The sequence below is a fragment of the Vicia villosa genome, linkage group LG1, assembly GCF_029867415.1.
Source record: "Vicia villosa cultivar HV-30 ecotype Madison, WI linkage group LG1, Vvil1.0, whole genome shotgun sequence".
Classification (NCBI taxonomy): Eukaryota; Viridiplantae; Streptophyta; class Magnoliopsida; order Fabales; family Fabaceae; genus Vicia; species Vicia villosa.
In genome coordinates, this window is record NC_081180.1 from 138,027,518 (window position 1) to 138,052,315 (window position 24,798).

At 34.0% G+C, this 24,798-nt stretch overlaps 1 protein-coding gene across 1 annotated transcript; it reads right to left on the reverse strand.

Annotated features, from left to right (window-relative positions):
• Positions 1-466: 466 nt before the first annotated feature.
• LOC131655441 (uncharacterized) lies at positions 467-24,737 on the reverse strand. The gene is made up of 8 exons (XM_058925320.1): positions 24,493-24,737; positions 24,033-24,377; positions 23,799-23,934; positions 22,666-23,052; positions 22,225-22,350; positions 1,292-2,143; positions 880-1,023; positions 467-697 (listed from the first exon to the last, which is right to left on the reverse strand). The coding sequence occupies exons 1-8, from the start codon at positions 24,735-24,737 to the stop codon at positions 467-469; spliced, it is 2,466 nt and encodes an 821-aa protein (XP_058781303.1).
• Positions 24,738-24,798: the final 61 nt, after the last annotated feature.

Consider the following 24,798-nt stretch of genomic DNA (forward strand, 5'->3'; position numbering starts at 1 on the left):
GGTGGTCGTCGTGGTTCCGTCATATTATACGTCAATGACGACAGCCGCGGTAGTCCCGTTATTGATGTATGAGATAGACCATATTGTAAAGTTGAAATCTAAGTATAAATTACATTCAGATGCTTGCCTAAAGATTTATGATATAATTATTAAGATATATCGCCCAAGTGGGAGATTGATGGAATTTTTTTATAAATAATATATTTTTATATTTCAATAATTATTATGTGGGAATATATTTTTTAAATATATTAGATATTTTATCAAATAAGTGCCATAAGCAATTAAGTGATCAAATAAAGTTAAGGGTCAAAGTATTCAATATACACTAATCAATACAAATTGCTTACTAGTAAGCAAAAATATTGAATGTAATTCTTGTCTATATCAACCAAAAATGGTAAATAACATGTATATAAGAATGAAACTCTACATCAAACAAATACAAATCATAAGAGTTTGATGTCTATGTTGTGTATGGTAATCGATCAGCCAAATAGAAGTACATATGTCCCATAGCTCCCGTGATAAACTCATTTTTATACCTAGATTCTACAGTCACAATTTCACCATCCTTAATCTTGAGTGAACCTTCTTTAGGATAACATACTGACATTTGAATAACATAACCTTTCTCATTTCCTGCTTTCGTCCCAGTACCGTATCTTGGTGTTGATGTGCACAATATTCTTCCATCCTAATTAATGAATCCAAAAATATTTGTTAAGCTAATAAAGATTAAATATTAAAAATGCATTATTACACAACTAATTTATCGATGTACAAAATCAAGCACATTTATCACCAATTAAAAACTAAATTAAGCAAATATAATCATGTTCAACAAAACTTGTCAAATTAAAAATAAACTCTACCTACCTGTCCGTATAGTGATGCATTAACAACTCCTGAATGCATATGAGCAGTGCTGTATATAAGATAACCACCTTTTTCTATAGGGATACTTGCTTTCTGAACATGAATAGGGTTACTATTATTGTTTCCTAGAATAGTATACTCTGCCTGTAACAAATTAAACAATATATTCATCAATTAATTGTTTATAACGTGCAAATTGATTAAAATATATGTTATTATAAGGTTTTAGATTTTTTTTTTATCGTACTTTTAGATGGAAACGTAAATTGTTAGCACATGTTATGTTAGATACTAGAGTTTCCATGAACCTCCTTCTTAGGTATCAAATCTCAATCTTTGGAGTTTTATATTTATAATTACTTAATTTAACTGATCATGGAATTGAGAAAACTTATTTAAGTAACTTATTTACCAGACAATCATGGATTGTTTTAGACCCATTTGTTCTGACTCGATCGGTAGAATCAAGTACATAAAATCTAACAGGAATATGATCTTGGTCCCAGTCCACCCACGTTATTTTGTATCTTAATGCAAGCTTTCTCCTTGGTGCTTGAAACCCCTCTTCCAATTTGCAATGAAATCCATTTTGGCAACAAAAGACTCCACCTTTATACTCAGGGGACAATGGTTTTCCATGGATGTCACGTGTCACATTATAAAAATTCTCTGGAAGATTAAATTGTTCACACCTACATTCAGTGCAACTTTTCCTATCTTTTGTACCACGTGTATCAATAACCATGATACTGAATAACCATTTCTCTTCCCATCCTTCTGTAATATTTGCAGGGTTACCCAGTTCAAGTGCAAAAGGATGTGGTAGATTTGAAACTGTTCCTCGCGATTCACTTCCTAAACCCCAATAAAGTGGAAGAATACCGTCGTTGCATGTTCCATCATTTCTTTTGAAATTGGGACCCCCATGATTAGGATCATCTAACATATTCTTCCCCTTAGTTATAATATATTTTACAGCAAACCAATGATGGAAGTATGTTTCATACAAGGGTACAGAATTCCCTTGTTCATCAATTAAATCAACATCAAAGCTTTTGACTCCAATATGCCCTTTTGGAAACTCAATATCAAACAAATTTGTATTCACAACTTCTCCGGGTCCCACTTCAAACTTTTCAGACACATATTTTGCAGAGTGGATAATTTTTCGAGGCATTTGTTGTTTGGAGTAAGTTGTGTCTGATAGAATCACCAGTATTAATAATGAAAAAGTAATTGCTTTGGGGATCATTCTCGTGTTTACCTGCACATGAATTATTATTGTCACATAATTAGTTAAGAATAATGTTTGTAGTTTTATTATTTTATGTAAATTGATATATTAAAATTAGAGTAAGTCCTTGATAATTAGGAAACTTAATTTGAAAGAAATGTGTACCACATGAAAACCCATAGTGAATATTTGCTCTTTGACAAATTTCCAATAAATTTTTAAATTTAAGATGGGGTGAAAATAAGTTTGTGAATATGTGAATGTCTTACATGTTTCTTATATTTATACTAAAAATCTATAAGGTTGTCGTAGTTTTGAAAATATTCCAAAAATAGATGTGTTTTTACTATCCAACACATACAGTGAATCATAATTTATTGTATTTGAGGTGTTTTTATTTGAACATATGTAGTTTCAAAAGAAAATAAAAAAAAAAAACATGTAAAGAATTTAGTGGGTTTCTGGCAATTCAAGTTGTTTGAAGAAAGCCAGTTTACCCAACTATTAATAGGTTTAGCAAAATTTTTTTCTTCTAGTTTTAGATTACATCTCAACCAAAATATTTGAAATAACAAATGTATATCCAATAGTTAAATAGTAAGTTATTCAAAAAATAGTTAATTAGTTAGAGATTTTTGTTGTTGTGTTTTACTTTACTTTTGTCAAACAATTTCAACTAAAAAAACTCGTAAATTATACAGAGTGTTACTCCTATACATGTGAATCGTTTAAATAAATTTTAAGCCTCTTAACGCATGTAACATTGTCCATCTCTTAAAAATTTGTGACGCCAAGGTTTATCAATTAGCATTATACATTAGACTTAAGCTAATTTATATTATTGTATAATTTATATAAATTATATTTATATTTTATCTTTTATGATAATAAAATAATTTATTTATTTAAAAAAAAAGGCCTATGAATTCTTCATAAATAGAAAAATAAATTAGCGATATTGATTTTTATTCATTTAATTATTTATTATAATAAAACCAAATATAATATTAATGAGAATATAAAGGATACCCCTATCATAAACAAAGATTAAAAGTCTATATAAGATATGTGCTTCCGGCTCCTCATACATTTTTTCTTTCTCTAAATTTCTTTTTTCTCTGACTTCTCTATAACCATTCACCCTTCTCCTCTTCCTTAACTCCAAATTTCCAGTCTTAGAGAGATGTCGACATTGTGTCGGTGGTCTCTTTGTCAACCATTTCAAGCGATTCTATGGCAAGGTGCCCGAAAATGTTGGTGATCTCTTCGATTCAGATGGTTCCTCTGTTCTTATGGTATGATCTTTTTGCAGCAGTTGGTTTTTTTCGAGTTAGTCAAATCTGTTATCAATTGACGTTTGTTGTGACCAGATCGATAATCGGTTTTGTAACATCCCTATTTCTCTGAGCATGAGAATAAGTAATAAGACCTAACGACTACTAAGTGGCAAGATGTCATTAAGTATATAGATATATTAAGAGTTGTTAAGGGGGATTTAGTAAATTGGTTAAAATCAAAATGAAATGGTTAGTTTAGAACTAAATGGCACATTAGTAAATATTTCATGGTTAGAGGGTAATTGTGTCTTCTCCTTAAAGATCTCTTTTACCAGTGGTAAACACTTATTCGCCTAACATTTTGGGGGAAGAAAGAAATCAAAATGAGAAAGAAGAGAGAGGTGTAAGTTTAAGAGTGCGCCTAAGAGGGGGGTGAATTAGGACTTTGAAAATTTATCCGGTTTTATGAGAATGCTTGTACTTATTTTTCTGGTTAAGTGTTTGAAGGTTCTTGAATAGTTCTTTTCTTTTCTTGATAATAGTGATGAAAGCGGTAAATTGCGGAAAAGTAAAGAACACAATGATGTATACTGGTTCCCCTCACAATCCGAGAGTACTCCAGTCCCCTTTCAAACACGAAAGAGATTTTACTATTGTTAGATCTTTGTACAAGCCTAGACTAAGACTCCTCCTACAATCTTCTAACAAAAACCACCAAGAACAATCCTCTTGGATTTCAATAAGTCCTTAAGAGAACACCCTCCCTAAGGATACCTCTTGTTTCCAAAACTATGGACAACAAGGTTACAACTACCAAGAACAATCCTCTTGGATTTACCAACTTGATTATGAGAACAATCCTCTCACTAATCAACAACCCTTACTTCCAACAATCTTGGATAGCAAGTCAATAATAACAAAATATATTTTGAGTAGAAGTTTTGATACAATTAATCAATCACTTGATTGATCTTCCCTTTCAAGTAAACAAATCTTTTAATGTAACACAAGTGTTTATGAATGGTATGAAATGTTTCTTTGCAATATTAAAAGAAAATATATGCAAGAGGTTTCAATGAAATTTGAAGTATATGACACTTGGTGTTTATATGAAGATTTCTTGATGTATAAGATTTGTATGAATTTTTGAATGAAAGAGGTGATTTGATAAATCTGAAATTCTGTGTTTTATAGCCTCTAAAACACCCCTACAAAAGATCATAATCCATGGAAGGTTGCCAATACAAAGGGTGAAGAGGTATGACATAAAAGCTGTTGGAAAAAATATAATTTTTCAAACTGCGCACAGAGGAACCGGTTCCCAAAATCTGGAACCCGGGTTCCCTAACCCAACGTTAAAAAGAAATTCAAATTTTAAACTGGGGAACCGGTTCCCAAAATCTGGAACTCGGTTCCTGACTCTTTTAGCGCAAATACAAGTTGGCAGAAGTCTCGGGGAACCGGTTCCTCCAATTTGGAACCCGGTTCCTAAGAATGAAAAACTCAAAAAACTTTATGGAAAGGTTTGAAATGATTCTAGGATGTATGTAAGATTTATAGATGATGTATATATGTTTGAAAACACTTGTTATGCATTAATAGACTTGCTTTGCCATAAATCTTAATACCTTAGATCAACCAAGCTTGAAACCATTGAGGAAATCTTGAATCTTGATTCTTTTTTAAAATACTTGATCCATTGCTTATTTGATCTTTTTGCTCATCCTTTATTGATGCATATTTATGATAGTTGTCTTCATCAAAACATAGTATTGTAGAAGCTTGCCTTCACATTCTCCCCCTTTTTGATGATGACAACCTTTGAAATATGAAGTGTAATGCTCTTATGTGAATGCTCCCCCTAAATTTGATAACTCCCCCTTGATCAAAGCTCTCCCTTGATTCTTGAGAAATATTATTTCTTTGTGGCTGCAAATGTTAGGTACAAGCAAGCATACACATATACACAAATATCTTCTCCCCCTTTGTCATTATCAAAAAGGATGGGAAAAAGATAAATTATTATAAAATATGAACACAAATAAATCTTTACCCATGAGTTTTACCTCATTGGTGACTTCATCAATGATCAAGCATTCTTCCTTAGTGAATTTGATCTTGAAGCCTTTGTCACAAAGTTGACTTTTGCTTAGAAGATTTTGCTTTAGTCTTTCAACATAAAGTACATCCTCAATGGATATGAAAGTTAGTGATCCAACTTTGTTAATGCCAAGAATTCTTCCTTTAAGGTATTCTCCATATGTGAAATCACCCTTGGACTTAAAAACTAGATTTGAAAGTTAGTTTATGTCTCCCATCAAAAGCTTAGAACCACCACTTGATAAAAACACCATAGATTTTAAGTGGTCCTCAAGCAAACCTACAAAACAAATTAAGTTTGATTTGGTACCCAAGTGGCTTTGGGTCCATCATAGTTAGTTCCTTTCTTCACCCATACATAATGTCCACTAGGAATACTAAAGTTCCTTACATAACAAGCATTGGGTGTGTGACCAATAATACCACAATAAAAACAAGTAGGTTCAAAGTTACTTCTATATCTAGGAACATATGGTTTCTTTTTAGGAAACCTTTTAGGATGATGATGAACCTTTTGTGCTTTATCCAATTTGTTGATTTGTTCACTTGCCTTCACAAAGATAGTTTTACTAGTACTTGGTTTAGACTTTGCATATCCAAGACCACTTTTATCATTAAGGAATCTTTGTTGCCTAAGGACACCTTCCAACCCAATTTGTCCTTTTTCATACCTTTCAAGGACTCTCTTTAATTGAACAATTTCAAAAGAAAATGATTCACAATTCTTGCATGCAACACTATCTTCTTGAACACTAATCATTTTTTCTTTGTCATCTTTTTCTTCTATTATCTTAACCTTCTCTTCTAAAGATGATATTATTTTCTTTTGAGATGAGATAGTTTTATAGAGAATTTTGCACTCATTTAACAATTCATTTATAGCATCTTGAACATCATTATCAAAAAGAGAAAATTCATTACTAACCTCATTGTCTTCATCATCAGAATGGTGTGTTGCTACCAATGCAAGATTCACATGTTCTTCATCTGAAGATGAACTTATTTCATTGTCATCCCATGCTACATATGCTTTCTTTGATTTTTTATCTTTATTTTTCTTGAAGTACTTGTCCTTCTTTACAAGTTTAGGGCATTCACTTTTGACATGTCCTCTTTCTCCACATTCGAAGCATTTAATCTTCCTTGTTGGTGCTTCCTCTTTAATGATCTCCTTTTTCTTTTCTTTTCTTAGAAATTTTTCAAACTTTTTGATAAACTCATTATCTTCTTCACTAGTGGATTCATCCTCTTGATTTCTATCATGATGCTTGACTCTTGTCTTCAAGGCAATATCTTTTGAATCTTTCATTTGAATTTCATGCGTTTCAAGTCTTCCGAGTTCTGTTTCATATTCTTGAAGTTTACCGAACAAGGTTGCGGAAGTCATCTTTGATAGATTCTTTTTCTCGGATATCGCCGTTACTTTCGGTTGCCATTCTCTTGTTAAAGATCTGAGCACCTTTAAATTTAGTTCTTCGGTAGGGAGAGTCTTACCGAGTGCCTTCAAGTGATTTGTCAAATGAACGAATCGTTTTTGCAATTCGAGAATAGTTTCTCTGGGCTTCATTCTAAATAGTTCGTACTCTTGGCTTAAGGTATTCAATCTTGATCTTTTAACTTCAGCGGTACCTTCATGAGTTTCTACAAGAGTATCCCAAATTTCCTTTGATGTTGTACATGTTGATATTCGGAAGAATTCATCCATACTAAGAGCACCATGAAGAAGACTGATCGCCTTTTTGTCAGCAAGAACTTTCCTTCTATCATCATCGTTCCATGAAACTTTAAGCTTTGTTGATTCAACACCATCGACGATAGTTGTAGGAACAAAGGGACCATTTTGGACTGCTTCCCATACTTCTTCTCCTTTTGCTTCTAAATGAGCCTTCATTTGGATTTTCCAAAAGTCAAAGTATTCACCACAAAATAATGGAGGCTTGTTGTTACTACCACCATCTCTAAAAACTGGATTCTGATTTGCGGAAGCCATTCTGGATCTTTAGGAACAAGTTACCTATAACTTGCTCTGATGCCAATTGTAAGTTTAAGAGTGCGCCTAAGAGGGGGGTGAATTAGGACTTTGAAAATTTATCCGGTTTTATGAGAATGCTTGTACTTATTTTTCTGGTTAAGTGTTTGAAGGTTCTTGAATAGTTCTTTTCTTTTCTTGATAATAGTGATGAAAGCGGTAAATTGCGGAAAAGTAAAGAACACAATGATGTATACTGGTTCCCCTCACAATCCGAGAGTACTCCAGTCCCCTTTCAAACACGAAAGAGATTTTACTATTGTTAGATCTTTGTACAAGCCTAGACTAAGACTCCTCCTACAATCTTCTAACAAAAACCACCAAGAACAATCCTCTTGGATTTCAATAAGTCCTTAAGAGAACACCCTCCCTAAGGATACCTCTTGTTTCCAAAACTATGGACAACAAGGTTACAACTACCAAGAACAATCCTCTTGGATTTACCAACTTGATTATGAGAACAATCCTCTCACTAATCAACAACCCTTACTTCCAACAATCTTGGATAGCAAGTCAATAATAACAAAATATATTTTGAGTAGAAGTTTTGATACAATTAATCAATCACTTGATTGATCTTCCCTTTCAAGTAAACAAATCTTTTAATGTAACACAAGTGTTTATGAATGGTATGAAATGTTTCTTTGCAATATTAAAAGAAAATATATGCAAGAGGTTTCAATGAAATTTGAAGTATATGACACTTGGTGTTTATATGAAGATTTCTTGATGTATAAGATTTGTATGAATTTTTGAATGAAAGAGGTGATTTGATAAATCTGAAATTCTGTGTTTTATAGCCTCTAAAACACCCCTACAAAAGATCATAATCCATGGAAGGTTGCCAATACAAAGGGTGAAGAGGTATGACATAAAAGCTGTTGGAAAAAATATAATTTTTCAAACTGCGCACAGAGGAACCGGTTCCCAAAATCTGGAACCCGGGTTCCCTAACCCAACGTTAAAAAGAAATTCAAATTTTAAACTGGGGAACCGGTTCCCAAAATCTGGAACTCGGTTCCTGACTCTTTTAGCGCAAATACAAGTTGGCAGAAGTCTCGGGGAACCGGTTCCTCCAATTTGGAACCCGGTTCCTAAGAATGAAAAACTCAAAAAACTTTATGGAAAGGTTTGAAATGATTCTAGGATGTATGTAAGATTTATAGATGATGTATATATGTTTGAAAACACTTGTTATGCATTAATAGACTTGCTTTGCCATAAATCTTAATACCTTAGATCAACCAAGCTTGAAACCATTGAGGAAATCTTGAATCTTGATTCTTTTTTAAAATACTTGATCCATTGCTTATTTGATCTTTTTGCTCATCCTTTATTGATGCATATTTATGATAGTTGTCTTCATCAAAACATAGTATTGTAGAAGCTTGCCTTCACAAGAGGGAGAACTTGTGGGTGATGGTAGAGAAGGAAGAGAAAGAGCAAACTAACACCATTTCTTTCATCTTTCTTGTGTGGTTTTGACTATCTTGAAGAAGCATAAGAGATGCTCTAATCAAAGGCTTCAAGAGTTCAACATCATCACCTTCAACATCTCTCGTAATCAGAATCTTCATCATCATTCAAGGTGAATTCCATTAGTTAGGAACTTGGGTAGGAATTGGAGAAAATTGTTTGATCATGGGTTAGATTGTGATTACATGTTGCATGCTTGATTAAATGGTAGAATATGTGTTATTTTGATGCAATTGTATGCTATGGACTGTTAATATATGATGGAATTCGTATTTGATTGTTGGGGAACCTAAGGATGAGTTAGAACCCTTTTGGGACTGATCTTATGCAGGAAAAATGGTATTTTTGCTTCAGGTTCTGTAAGCAATCGATTGCACCATAGTGTAAATCGATTGCACTGCTCAAAATATGTGATTTTTGCTTCTGGTTCAGTGAGCAATCGATTGCACTTGACAAAAAATAATCCCTTTGCTGTTTCGACCATAACTAGAGTTCCGTAACTCGGAATTGGGCGCCGTCGGAGGCATTGGAAAGATAACGGAAAGGGATACGAGATGCTTGAGCTTCCACAGCTTTAGAATACTCTTAAGTACTAATAAAAATCATGTGAATATTCTTGTACCTTGATTACTAAAAGATAATGCTCGGATAATTGCTTCGTTAATCATTCTAAAGGCCTTGGTGCCTAAGTGTTCCTTCAACTAGGTTGTAGGCATAATTGAATGAGTGGTGATGGAAATCAAAGCTACCATGTACACCAAAGATGTTGAGGTCTTATAGCTTGTGAATCTAAGCATGTGAACCAAAAGGCGAGGAGGTCTTACAACTTGGTGTAACTTGTGTACATCGATTAACAAAATATGGATATGGTAAGGTGAACCTTAGGATACCTAGACCAAGAGATATGAACGGATGTTAGCCTGATATTTTTCCTTTTCCTATCAAGCGACTACTTTCGAAATCCTACAATCTAATGGTGTAGTAAGTATGGGGCGAGGGATTAGAGAACAAACATAAGGATAGTAACTGCGAGTAGGCATGTTACATATATGTTGGCTATTTCTTCTGAAGTAATTCTAAGGATTCCCCTGTGCAACATATATTGTAGACATTACTCGAGTGTGTGATCTCAGGGATGGGTCGTGCTCCGTAGTTCAGGAGCTATTCTTCGGGGATGAACTCCCGAGGATGTGGGCCACACCATCTCCGTTTGTCGTGTCCTTGCGGGTGAATTTCTATGTGAGATTCGGGCCCTGGGATATTGGAGGAGTTGAATCGTGAGATGATATTCAATGTCGATTCCATGGTTCTCTATAGTCATATGAGTTACTTACCATGTAGATTGAAAGGTATGCTTTTGGGTCTTGTTTCTGAGAGCAGATAGGCAGGTAACCCTGGAAGACCAGACCTTGAGGGTAGCTCCCGACAGAAGGCTGGCAGGTAAATCCAGAAGACCTATTCTGGAGGAAACATGTACCTAATATCCAAACATGTGATATGTTCTCAGAGAATCCAATTAGGTTGTCAGTGGACACTTAATCGTGGTGCTACGAGTTGACAGGCTTTCCTGTACTGGATAGTGAGGAAACCTTAGGATCTGAGATGAATCTGTAGTTGGTGCATGTACCCTGTAGAGCCAAGAGGACCCATAAGATAGGGTAACTCACTGAGATTTAGTAATCTCACCCATTCATCTTATTATTTTCAGGTACCGTGCAAGATCAAGTTTTGCTAGATGCTTGGATGAAGAGCTTTTGATTGGATGCCATGAAGGCCATGCCTGATCTTTTCTTTCACTATGTATTTTATCATTGTGTAGACTTATTCATTGTATCCATCCTCAAGATGATCTGAAATGTATACATCTTATTTCATTATTCCTGACTTTTATATGTACTCAGTACTAGTTATTAGTATTCTGCTGACATGATTCTAGACACATATTGGTAGGATATTACAGGTTTATTCATTGTCGTCAATGGTCTTTTGTTGTTTAATAAAAATCGGCGGTTGTTTCTAGATACACATGGAAGTATATTGTGTCAAACTATTGTAGATCTGGTTGTAGAATCAAATTTTGTTATTAATTGTTTTGATTTTTATCTCATTAAATAATTTAAACATGTATTGTGTTTGAAAACATATTATAATATTATCAAAAAAATAATGTAGTACTTAATAATGTATTATATTTAAAATAGAATCATTTTTTATTGTAGTTATGATAAATTTTATGGGGTTTATTTTTTATTTTTTGTATTAAAAAAATAAAAAATACCCCTTTTAGGGCTTGATTTCCCGAAGCTCGTATGGAGTCGGACTCTGGAAGTAATTTCTTAGTCCATATTACAACAAGGCTATAACAGTTTTACGCACGGGTTTGCGTTAGTAATCAATTTGATATAATTTAATTTTAAATTTAAGACAATTTAAAACTTAAATAATTTGTATTGTTTCAATACTTTAATGAAAAAATTATTTAAAATATAATAATTTTTGATTGAATATAATTTAAGTTGTAAACATGACAATGCAAAAATAAACATAAGATTTAAATTATGATTTTAATATTTTAGTTAAAAACTTGTATACCAGGATTATAATTCAAATAAGATAAACAATCATATTAATTAAAAGAAATTATTTCTTTATGATGATTAGAAAATGTTAATTAATTTAAAATAAAATAATAATTTTTGTCTCTTAAGTTAGTGGTGATTTGTAACCTTTAATCGATTAGCGATATACTATTAGAAATGTTTATTAAATTAAATTTTATTTGTTATATATTTTTATAAATGAAGGAATTTGAAGGCCATACTACTTTGATTACTGAAAAACATTTTACTATACATTAGTTATCTACCACCATTAATATAAGTCTATAAGTAAGCAGACAAACGAGAAGAATTTCCATGCTGAAAGAGCCAAGGATGTCTTAGAACTAATGTATACTGATATATGTGATTCCTTCCCTACAATTTCAAGGAACGGACAATGGTATCGAATTCATGAGAAATCTCAATATTTGGACGTGTTTAAGTCATTTAAAGTTAAGGTCGAACTTTAACTTTGAAAGAAAATTAAGGCTGTAAAATATGGTCATGGTGATGACTACTATGATTATTATGATGGATCAGGAGTACAACGTCCAGGACCCTTTCCGCTTTTCCTCAATGAGTGTGGAATTGTTCTGCAATACACAATATCGAGAAAACCCAATATGAATGGAGTTGCCTAATGAGAAAGCCAAATTATTAAGGATATGGGGAGGAACATGATTAGTCATTCTTCTTTTCCCTAATCACTTTGTAGAGAGGCATTAAAAATCACAATTTATATCCTTAATAGTGTACCGAGTAAAGTAGTATCTAAGATCCCTTATGAGTTGTAGACCGAGAAAAAGCCCAACATCAAGAAACTTCACAAATGGGGATGTTGTACCAGGGAAAGATTGAAATCAAAGCCATTAGATTGACCTGACTTATTATTTTAGTGAAAGTCGCCACCATACTTTGTTATTTCCAACGGAAAGGGGAAAAGAGCGAAATAAAGCCCAAAGAAGTTTTTAAACCAAAACTAATTAAAAGCAGAGAGATCTTAGGTACAGGGTTGATTATGCAAAGGGAAGTTATTAGCACCCCTCACATATGTCGTACTCCACATGAATCTTTTTGTAAATTTGTGTGTTAAAAGAAAAGAGAATTATGTTCAAAAGAGAGTTTGTGTGTTTTAAAATAATGCTTGGCAAGACATTACATCTTGTTCCTTCATACCTCTTGAGTACAATGGAGAATTCAGAGCAACTGTAGTTCCACTTAAAAGGGAAACAAAACATTTTGGTTTAAAAAGGGATAGACACTTGATTATCATAGGGGAAAAAATCAGCCAATCATTCTTGAACATGAGAACCGATGGAACCTTTGCATCACACATGAAAGAAGGACTCCAACTTGAATAAATTAACAAGTATGCCATTAGCTCTTTCAAGTGGAAAAAAGAGCAATCTTTAAAGAAGGTTTTATCAAAAGAGTTTAAAAGAGTTTGCAAACATAAGAAGGTTTTGAAAAAGGGAGAAGATTTTTAAAATTTAAGAAGATGGGAGGAGATGAAGGGACTATCCTAAAGCATAAAGTAAAAGCTAATGATAAGAACAATCTAACCAAATAAGAATCCAACACTTGACATAAAGATGTCAATGTAGATTTCCCTTCCTTTGGATTAATACAACCAAAGAAGCACAATACCAAGTACTAGTAGAAATAAGCCTCAGATGAATCATAGATCAAGCAGAGTCTTTAATGAACATAACATCTTTGTATGAGTAGCTTGCATTCCGAGCCTTTGAAATGCACTATAAGAACTTAAGACAAAAATTGGCCTGAGTAACAGCTGCATACAAAAGAATTCCCAATCACAATGCCTTGAACTAAACCCCCAAGGACTTCAAACAAAGTATGAAACTCAAAATAACCCGCACACAAAGAAAACCAAACCAATTCCTTGGAGTAAACTCCAAACACTCTAGAATATCAACAGAATAAAGCCAAGGTATCAAAGTCTTAGTCCAATAGTTCATCCTCTAAGCTTAGGGTATAGTAACCAAAGTCCAAGTCCACATTAAGTTTTTTATGGTTCAAGTTGATTATTAATGTTTTAAGAACAAAATAAAAGGTCCAAATGGACAAAAGAAAAAGTGCATAAGCATAAACGTATGTCCAAGTGGACAATGGGAAAATGAACATAAACATAAACATAATAATGAATGAGGAATGGTAAAATAAAGCATAAAAAAGTAAAAGAAGCATAAAATAAAGTTAGAAGTTAGTAATTAGTGGTTAGAAATTGATTCTCAAAGTTAATGATCAATAATGGTTGAATAATGAACTTAGGCCAAAGTTAATGAAAAACTCATCAAAGGATTTATAGAACCCAAACCTCTACACAACAAGTTTTCGAAGGTTTTGAGCCAATTTTCAAATAATCAATCATCCTTGGGCTTATAAACATAGGTTTAGGCCATAAATGATCATTTTTTGATACGGGATAAATTTAGCGCTATGTTAAGCAATCTCCAAGTAACTTATATAAAAGTCACCCTACAACAAGGCCAGTCAATAACGATTTATGTGTTTAAGAACAAGTTATAGAAATGAGAATGAAGATCATTCTCCAAAAATATGCAACACATGTAAAATAACAAACAAAAACAAGAAGGGGATTGAGATGAAGATGGAGGGGAATGGATCAAAAATAAAACCGAGGTGTCTATATGAATTTTATTAACTTTATGGGATTTCATCTTGATGATCCATCAGAAGAATGATAAAATCACAACCTCTGCATAATGGCCCATGACTTACACCCGCAAATCAAAAGAAAAGAGATAGAGGGAGAGAAAAAAACAAATCAAATATTAAACAAATTTTAAAAGATTTTTAAAATAAAAAATAAGAAGCAAAAAACAAATCAAACATCTAAACATCAAAGAAATTCAACCCAAAGATCACCATAGGTCAAGGACCATCATAGGATCATTTCCAAATTTTTTTCAGAATTTTATAATGCTCAAAATTATTTTTAAACCAATTAAAACTCAAGGAGAATGAGAGAAAATATAAAAAATATCAAATGATAAAATAAAAAAAGTCATAAAATCATAAATGATTTAAAGTATTTTTGATATTTTTTCATAATTTTTGAAAATAAAATGAAGGAGTTATGAATTTTTTACGTTAAATCAAATAAAATAAAATTAAATGAAAAAGAAATAAAATCAGAAAATATAGGAGGCGTTGGATTGAGAGCTCGTTAAATGATCTGGCAGATCTAATGGCTCTAAGATGCGCTTCCATGATAGACCTCAGTCAAAACGCGTGCAAAAAGATTAAAAAGGTCAAGCCAATGAAAATATTTCAAGTGGCACACTATCACTGGTTGGATGATGACACCTCATCATCTTCAATCTCAAGCTTGAAAAATCTGAAGGGATTTGTAGAAAAATGAGGATCAATCAAAGTTTAAAATCAAGTGATCATAGTGGTGTCATTTGACTCGCCTCATCAGGACGATCTCAACCATATCCTCATGAAATATTTATTCAAACTACAACGTAGTTGATTTGAAATAAACTAGTCCAGTTAAAATTTGAAAATCTCGAGAACAGATGCATTTAATCAAATCAAAGCTTAAAATTAACTAAGCAGTGAGTTTCAGTGAATCAAGAGCTTCATGTTAGCCATAAGTTTGAGTTGATTTGGTGGATATTTCTACCTGAATGAAGTTCACCAAAAAGCTTATGAAAACTGAACTAAGGAGCTTCAATGGAGGCACAGTTTGAGTTGCTGATGGTCTGGTTAGCTTCAATGAAGGTCAAGGAAGCTAACTGAGTGAAAGTTTTGAGTGTTTGAGGTGTGGAAATGAAAAAACGAATTACAAGCTTAAGAGTTCAAATGAGATCTTAGCAGGGGTATTTTGGCTCTCAAAAGCTTGGGAATTGAATGGAATATGATCCTCTATTTATAGCTGAGCTCATGAAGTGTAACGTGTGAAATGATGAGAAATTCCTTAAATTCATGTGAAGGTCAAAGCATGAGAAGTGTGACTTGTAATTCCCTCAAAACTAGCCAAAACCTGCATTTCAAAGCACTAAACAACTTCGGGAAGGTTGCTAATCATGTTTAGGAGCAAAAACGCATGCCACATTGGTTTAATTTAGAGTAATTTGAAGATTGGCCAAACTGATTATGCACTTACTTCAGCTTTAAGGTACCATGTTCATACCAGGGCCATTTGAAATTGGCTCGTGCATTTTTTAATTTTCCTTGAGCCAAATACTCTCCTTGTCATAAAGAACATAATGCAAAAATAATGGAACCAATTGGATGATTGAGGAGGAATATATGACCTTAAGGATTTAGGGTCAAGACCTGAAAATTTGAGCTATGCCTCGCATCAAACAGGTTATGCCCAAGTTTTGTGCACAAAGGGCCTAGGATTTTTGAATGCCTTAGAGCATGAACTTAGCTTGGACCTTTGAAGATGAAATGTTCTTCTATTCAAGAAGGACATTTTTCAAAAAGAACCGCCCGTAAATTGTAAAAAATGAGAGAGTTATGCACTTTTGAAGATAGACATGCCATACTTGAAATTTCACTAAGTGACCTATAATGTTTCTTCTTCTTTCATGATCTTCCACCCAAAAGATCACTGTGCAAAAATAATGGGCTCAAAATGATAAAAATTGACCAAGTTATGATCCTTTGAAGTGGACACACTATTCCTTGAACTTTCAAAGGAGGACCTATAATGTCTTCTCATTTTTGATGAATTTCTTCAAAAAATTTCCTCTTGACTTGTGAAAAGAAGTTGTTGATGATGTCAAGGAGAATAATTTTAGAAAAGAAGAACTCAAAAATGTTGAAAATTGAGGGAGTTATGGTCTTGTGATCATAGAATCAATAACTTGTCAAATTAGGTCAAACACCTTGAATCAACTTTGAATCTCTTGAATTTTATTTTCATTATAAGATATTAAGAGGTACATAAGATCTTGAAATGATATATTCTTAAAGAACACTTAATTGTAAGGCTGATAGCTTGATGAAACTTGTTGAAGAAGGCATGGAAATAAACACATGAACCTATGAAGTTTCTTGATGAATCAAGCCATATGATCTTGATGTGAACTTGATCAAATAAAGTTAAGAGATGCTTAAATTATGAATCTAAATGATGATAATATCTCCCTTGAGGTCTAAGCCATTTAGCTTCCATGAATGATCAACTGATTGAGGGTCGATCCTCAAAACCCTTGCTTTAGGAGAGAGTGTGGATGCTTTTGAGTCAATATCCTACAATACACAAAGCTTTTGAAAGAAAAAGACAGCTTTTTGTATTTTGGTTAGTATAACATAACAAAGAAATATGCACAAATTAAATAACATGGGTGCTTGGTTATCCCTCAAAGGCAAGATGGACACAAAGCAAAAGTTGAACCTCAAGATTGTGGTCTTGATTAGTTGTAAGGATACAAATGATTGGGGAATCTTAGGGTCACAATTTGGGGTATGACAGATGTCTAGATGAAGAGAGGCCTTATAGGTCACATGAAGGTAATTTAGATGCAAAGATAATTAGCTATTATTTTAATGGATATGTCAAACGCTCTTATGGGTACAAGTTTTATAATCCCATCACAAGAAAAATTTTGAAATTAGAAATGCTAGATTCCTTGATGATGTAGAGTTTGGAGGGGAATGAAGGATAAAAAGTGTTGTCTTTGATGAAGAAGTTGTTTCTCTCAATGATCAAATCTTTGTACCTAACGTTTTTTAGAAATAGATCCTAAAATTAACAATCATGTTATTCCTAACATCCCTCAAGAACAAGAAAATACTAAGTTTCATCCTTAAGCACCACTTATAGTTCAAACTCAACTACCTCAACTGCTTCCATTAAGAAGATCCACTAGAGAAAGGAAGAGTGTAATTTAAGATGAATATGATCTATTTCTTCAGGAACATGAGGATGTCATTGGTTTGACTAAGGAATGTAACGCCTCGAATTTAATTAATTATTTAATTAAATTAAATCAAGGATTTATTGGTTGGAATTAGTCGAAGTCGGGATTTATCGGTATTATTCTAAAGGCGTAATTGGATTAATATGTTGATTTGAGCAGTTAAGTTTATGGTCGAATTAATTAGTCAGAGAAATACAATTGCGAGTTGGTATAAATTAGTTTATGGAGCAATTGTAGTTGTGGAATATAATTGGGAATAATATTTGTTAAGTTATGTGATTATTCATTTATGTGTGTTATTTGGCTTAATTGAGCAATTAGAGGAATAATATGAACTGGGCCTAAGTGGAAGAAATATAACATAATTGATGGGTTATGGGTTAAGCCTATTAGTGAGATAGTAAAGGTTAGGGTTTTAGAGATTTAGTCTCATAACTCATTTGGAGAAAGAAGAGAAATAAGAGAAAGAAGGGAAGAAAGAGGAAAACTATGGCATGAAGAGGAAGGACTCCATTGAAGAAGGTGAAGCTTTTGCTAAAGTAAGGATGAGATTCTTACTCTCTAAGGGTTGGCATAATGATGGGTATGGTAGAGATTAGACTTCATAATTGAATATCCATGTTTATGTGAGAATTGCAATCTTGATGTTGTTGATGAATGATTTGTGGAGCATTTGGTGGAATTTATAGAGGTTTATATGATGAGGTTTTGATTTTATGTTGTTATCCATGATTGTGTGAAAATTGAATTTGAATTTGTTAGGGTTCATACTAGATTTCTATGAAATTGTGATTCTAAGTATGTTGGATGATGTTTGTATGTTAACCCATGGCTAGGAACATGTTTAGGAACCTTATATGAGTGCTAAATTGCTGTTAATTGATGTATAAATTGTATGAGGGTTAGTATTGGTTGTATGAGGTGAATGGGGAAGGAAAATGGTGATTTATGGGTTTGTACGCAGCGTATGTCGACCTACACAGAAGCCTGGGTCGACCTGAGCAACCCAAAAAGGTAGAAAATCTGGTTTTCTTCAGCATGCGTCGACCTATAGATTCCCAAAAGACCAGCATGAGACGACCTGAGCAAACCCGAGGAGGACAGAAACATCTATGCGTCGACCTGAGAAATGTTTGAGTCGACCTGAGCAGCATCCAATTTTTGACAGATTTTTGTAAAGGCCATAACTTGAGTTTCTGGACTCCGATTGATGCATCATTTGAAGCGTTGGAAAGCTAACGCAATTAACTATACCATGATGCAATAAAATGATCCATAGGATATAGTATCCTATTATGTTTATTAGGATTAAGTGATAAACTATGATGTGTTAACATGTGAAGTATGCTCTTTGCGATGAATTGACATAACCATGTTGTGGTATAACTAGATGTATGTTTTTCTTATGATGATACAATGCTATTTAGATGATGATATGTACTTTCCTTATGATGAAACAATGATGTATTGTGATGAAATAATAAATAAATATGTTTTTATTATGAAGTTGAATATAACGTGTTATGATGATTACTTGAATTATGGAACATGATGAATGTGTTGATGTTGTCGTTAATAAGATGAAATGTTGATGTTTGTTGTTGTTGTTGTAATATTATGGATTTGTTGTTGTTGTTGTTGTATTATGTGGAGTTGCTGTTGTTGCTAATATGATGAATTGGTTGTTGTTGCCGTTGACCCTATGGTCAATGTTGATTATTTGTTATGTGTTGATAAGAAAGAAGTTGATTAAGTTGTTCAAGTTGATTAAGTTGTATAAGTTGGCTATGATGTGCAAGTTGGTTATGTTGGTTATGTTGTTTATGTGGATTTATGTGTTTAAGTTGTACTTGTGGATGTGCACTCATTGAGTCGCATCCATGGTATTGTTTAAGTTGGCCTTAAATGGCAATTGTTTAAGTTGGCCTAAATGGCGATCATTTAATTTAGCCTATATGGCAAATTTTTAAGTTGGCCCAATGGCAAATTTTTAAGTTGGGAGTTTACTCCAAATGGTATCACATGCATACGCTAACATGAAGTCGCATATTGAGTTACATTTTGAATGTTTGTGATTATGATGATGAGATGTTTGTCGGAATGCGTTTGAATCTTACTTTTGAGTTGCATGTATTGTCATGGTTGATTTTTGACATTGTTGTCGTTTCATAAGTTGATTATAAGATTTGAATTGTTGAGATGATGATATGTTTGTTGTGACGTGATGATAGTATAATTGTGAAATTGAATATGTTGTCTTAATTGATTAATGACATTGTTGCCGTTTTGAAAGTTGTATTATAATGATAAGTTGTTTTGTGATGAAAATTGTTGTAAGATGGTATGTGATGCTAAGTGGTGGAATTGTGTATGATCTATATCCCCTATATTATTTATCATGCATTCCTTTATTTTGTAAGATATCTCACCCCTTTACTGATATTTCACCTACCATGGGAAATGAGCAGGTATTAAAGATTAGTTGTGGATGTTCGAAGTGACTTTATGAAGTCTTTATGTTGCTTTATGGCAAGTCGAGTTGGTGTCTATTGCTCTGATACGTAGCACACGGGGGGATTAGTCGTTATTATTTAATTATTGTATTCAATGATGACATTTGTTTTAAGTTGAATTGAAAGATGTTTATAAGTTAAAGTTGTAAGTGGTGAATGAAGTTTTGCTTCTGGATGATATGTATCTTTGTTAAATGCAATATAAGTATGTTTGTTTGGTTAAGTCGAAATGCGACATCCCATCATTTGATGAATATTTTTAAATGCACTCTGATTTTCGCTTATAATTGCGGGGTAGAATTGGGGTGTTACATTAGTGGTATCAGAGCTTGGTTGGTCTGTCCGGCCAATGTTGTCTAATGTTGTTTATTCCCGTGTACGATACGAGTGTGTGTAACACTGTCGGTACTTGTTGTTCTTCTGATTGTTTGTCTGCAGGAGTTAGTTTGAAGCTAAGTGGGGGAGAAGTTATGCTTCTCGGTTATGTTTTAGTTGTAGGATGTAGTATGCTGCTGAGGGCGACATTGTAAGTGTTGTTGGAGTTTGTTATTTTCCGAATCTAAGGTGACTTGGAATTTAAGATTTGGTTGCTAGTTAAGTTGGAACCTTTTGAGGAAGAGGATGAGCGGGATTTGATGATGCTTACTTCCCGAAGGATGAGGAGCTATGTAGAGGTTGTTTATATGCAAGTATGGTGCAAGTTCCTGATGTTTCTGAATGTAACTGTTAAGTAACAAGAATAAATCCTAGAAGATGGAATTTAGAAGTTGTGATGTTCCGGCGTTACTGATGGACTGTGAAGCCGTTGGTTGAGTAACCTTGCATTATGAAAATTCTAGTAACACACACTCGATGTCTTGCTGGATGTTATGACATCCACAATTACACAGCACATATAATTAAAACAGAACAACATAAAAAAATAAAGAACACACAAAATTGTTTACCCAGTTCGGTTCAACAACCTACTCTAGAGGCTACCAAGCCAAGGAGGGAATCCAATATAAGCAGAATTAATTCGGAGTTAAACTCCCCCGTTTACAACTCCTCATTTAAAACCTACCCAATGCAATTCCAACTTATTCCTAGACCTGAGTATCTCCACTCCCTCCCCCTCAATCACAGCAGTGATTACAAATAAATATTACATATAATCATAGAGAAGACACACTTCAAAAACACACATTGATCTGCTTAAAAGCTTCAATCAAGAGACACACACTTGTGCTTAAAAGCTTAGAGTGACAATTAACACAAACAACCTATTCCAACGCAATCATCAAAGACAATTGCTTGGAGTACATGAAACAACTATAGAACTATGGTTCTTCACAATTAACAATCTGCTCTCTCTACATTCCAAATTAGGATTGCAGACTTTTTATATGCAGCTCTTGGGCCTTGGGCTTTTTTAGAAACAAATTAGGGTTAACTAAGTTAACCTAATTTACGCACCATCTGGTTGTTACAGAATGTGTTGTCAGCAAAATCTTTTGGACGGAATATTCAGTACACAATAAAAGGTTTCCTAAACCGTTAATTGAGAGAAATCATGAAACACAATTAATAAATTATAACAGCTCCTGCTGTCACACAAGGATGTCATGACATTCACTACAGAACCTGTATTAGCTTAACACATATGCAGCCTGTATAATACAATATCAAACATGTATGTTTTACCACAAATGCAGCCAACATGAAAACATCTTCAATTTCCCCCTTTGGAAAAATTTTGGCTAATACAACCTGTCACACCATATCAGAGAAACACTTGCAGCAGAAACAAAGCAACCAAAACACAATCAAAGCAAGCTAATACAATACAGACAACATACACCACCAGTATACATATAGTGCTCAAACATATCAAAACCAGCCACACCACAAGAGCAGCACAAACACAAAATAGATCAACACAAAAATAATAAGTACTTCCGTTTTGTTGATCACACACCCACCATACTTGTTTTTCTGGGGTGACATTACTTCTCCCCCTGTTTGGCCATAAAAGTTGCCAAAGTAAACTACTGTCTTCTCCCAAAAAAAATTTGTTGTTGTTAACTCTATGGTTCCTCAAGGATGCAGAGTCCTAACTTGCTTCGCAAGTTTTCAAACTGTGTAGCATCAAGAGCTTTTGTGAAAATGTCAGCTAGCTGAAGTTCAGTGTTCAAATGCTCTAAGAAAATTACCTTGTCTTCGACGAGTTCTCTAATAAAGTGATGTCGGATATCAATATGTTTCGTTCTGCTATGCTGAATTAGATTTTTGGAGATGTTAATAGCACTGAGATTGTCACAATATAAAGTCATGACATTCTGTGGAATATTGTATTCATTCAGCATTTGTTTCATCCAAACCAATTGAGAACAGCTACTACCAGTTGATATGTACTCTGCTTCAGCAGTTGATAATGAGAATCAATTTTGTTTCTTGCTAAACTATGATATAAGATTGTTACCTAGGAAGAAACATCCTCCAGATGTGATTTTTCTGTCATCAGCACTTCCAGCCCAGTCAGCATCACAATATCCAATCAAAACAGGGTCACTCTCGTTAGTGTACAATATGCCATAGTCAGAAGTTCCTTTTACATATTTGAGGATTCTCTTGACTTGATTTAAGTGACTTACCTTTGGCTTTGCTTGATATCTGGCACATACTCCAACTGCAAATGCAATATCTGGTCTGCTGGCTGTTAGATATAGCAAGCTTCCAATCATGCTCCTATACAAACTCTGGTCAACACTTATGCCCCCTTCATCTTTGGATAGCTTTTGATGTGTTGGTGCAGGAGTTCTTTTGTGACTTGCATTATCCATTCCAAAATTTTTCACTATGTTCTTGGCATATTCGCTTTGAGACAAGAAGGTGGAGTCTTCCATTTTCTTAATTTGAAGTCCAAGGAAATAAGTCAATTCTCCAACCATACTCATTTCAAATTCAGTCTGCATTTGACTGACAAAGTGTTTTACCATTGTATCAGACATTCCCCCAAACACTATGTCATCCACATATATCTATGCAATCATGATTCCCATCTGTATTCTTTACAAAGAAGGTTTTGTCTATTCCTCCTTTCTTATATCCATTAGTGGTCAGAAATTCAATTAACCTTTCATACCAAGCTCTGGAAGCTTATTTCAACCCATAGAGAGCTTTTCTCAGTTTGTAGACATGATCAGGCAGATTTGGATCAGCAAACCCTTTAGGTTGTTCCACATATACTTCTTCATTTAGATATCCATTTAGAAAGGCACTTTTTACATCCCTCTGATATAGGTTGAACTTCAAGATGCAGGCTACTCCTAGTAGTAGTCTGATTGACTCAAGTCTTGTTACAAGTGCAAAAGTCTCATCAAAGTCTACTCCCTCCACTTGAGTATATCCTTGAGCTACTAACCTGGCTTTGTTTCTTGTTATGACACCTTTTTCATCAGACTTGTTCTTGTATATCCACTTGGTACCAATGATATTCATTCCATCTGGTCTAGGTACCAGTTCCCATACTTCATTTTTTTTTGAACTGTGCAAGTTCATCTTGCATGGCATTGATCCAAAATTCACCTGTCAGGGCTTCCTTTACGTTTTTTGGTTCAATTTCGGACACAAAGCAGGAGTTGGCTATAGTTTCCCTTGATCTGGTCACTATTCCACTGTTGAGATCTCCTATAATAAGTTCCTTGGGGTGATCTTTCTGAATTCTAATAGATGGATCTTTGTTGATTGCCTCAGGTTCTGGTTCTGAAGGAGTCTCATTACTTACTTCAGGTTGGTTTGTCTGCTCAGCCTGAATTTCAAGGAATGTTTCGATATTCTCTATGACATCGAATTCTCCATGTTGATCATCAACGATCACATTGATGGATTCCATCAACACTTGTGTTCTGGTGTTGAATACTCTATAAAGAATATGCCTTCGTCACTTTTGGAGTCCATTTTTCTTCTTTGGTCTTGATCTGTCAAGATATAGCACTTGCTACCAAATACATGAAAATACTTGACACTTGGTTTCTTACCTCTCCAGAGTTCATAGAGAGTAGAGGAGGTTCCTTTTCTCAATGTTACTCGGTTATGGACATAGCAGGTTGTGTTCATAGCCCCAACCCAAAAATACATAGGTAGCTTCTTAGCATGAATCATCGCTCTAGCTGATTCTTGTATAGTCCTGTTTTTCCTTTCTACTACTCCGTTTTGTTGAGGTGTAATAGGAGAGGAAAATTCGACTGATTTCTTCAGTTGAACAGAATTATGCAAATTTGGCATTCTCAAATTCCTTTCCATGATCGCTCCTGATTCTGATAACAGCTCTCTCCTTTTCTCTTTGCAGTCTAGTGCAGAGCTCCTTAAACACTTCAAATACATCTGATTTTTCTCTAATGAAGCTTATCCATGTGTATCTGGAGTAATCATCAACCACTACATACGCATACCTTTTTCCTCCAAGACTTTCCACTTACATTGGTCCCATTAGATCCATATGCAGCAGTTCCAAGGTTTTAGAGGTAGTGAGTTGAATGATCTTTGGATGAGGAGTCCTGGTTTGCTTGCCAGCCTGACATTCTCCGCACACTTTGCCTTCAACAATCTGTAGTTTTTGTATTCCTCTCACAACTTCCTTGTTTATGATCTTTTTCATCCCTCTCAGATGTCGATGACCCAGTTTTTGATGCCACAGTCTAACCTCTTTTTCTTCTTTTGCCATGGAGCATATTGATGAATGACTTGCTGTTTTGGGTTCCCATAAGTAACAGTTGTCTTTGGAT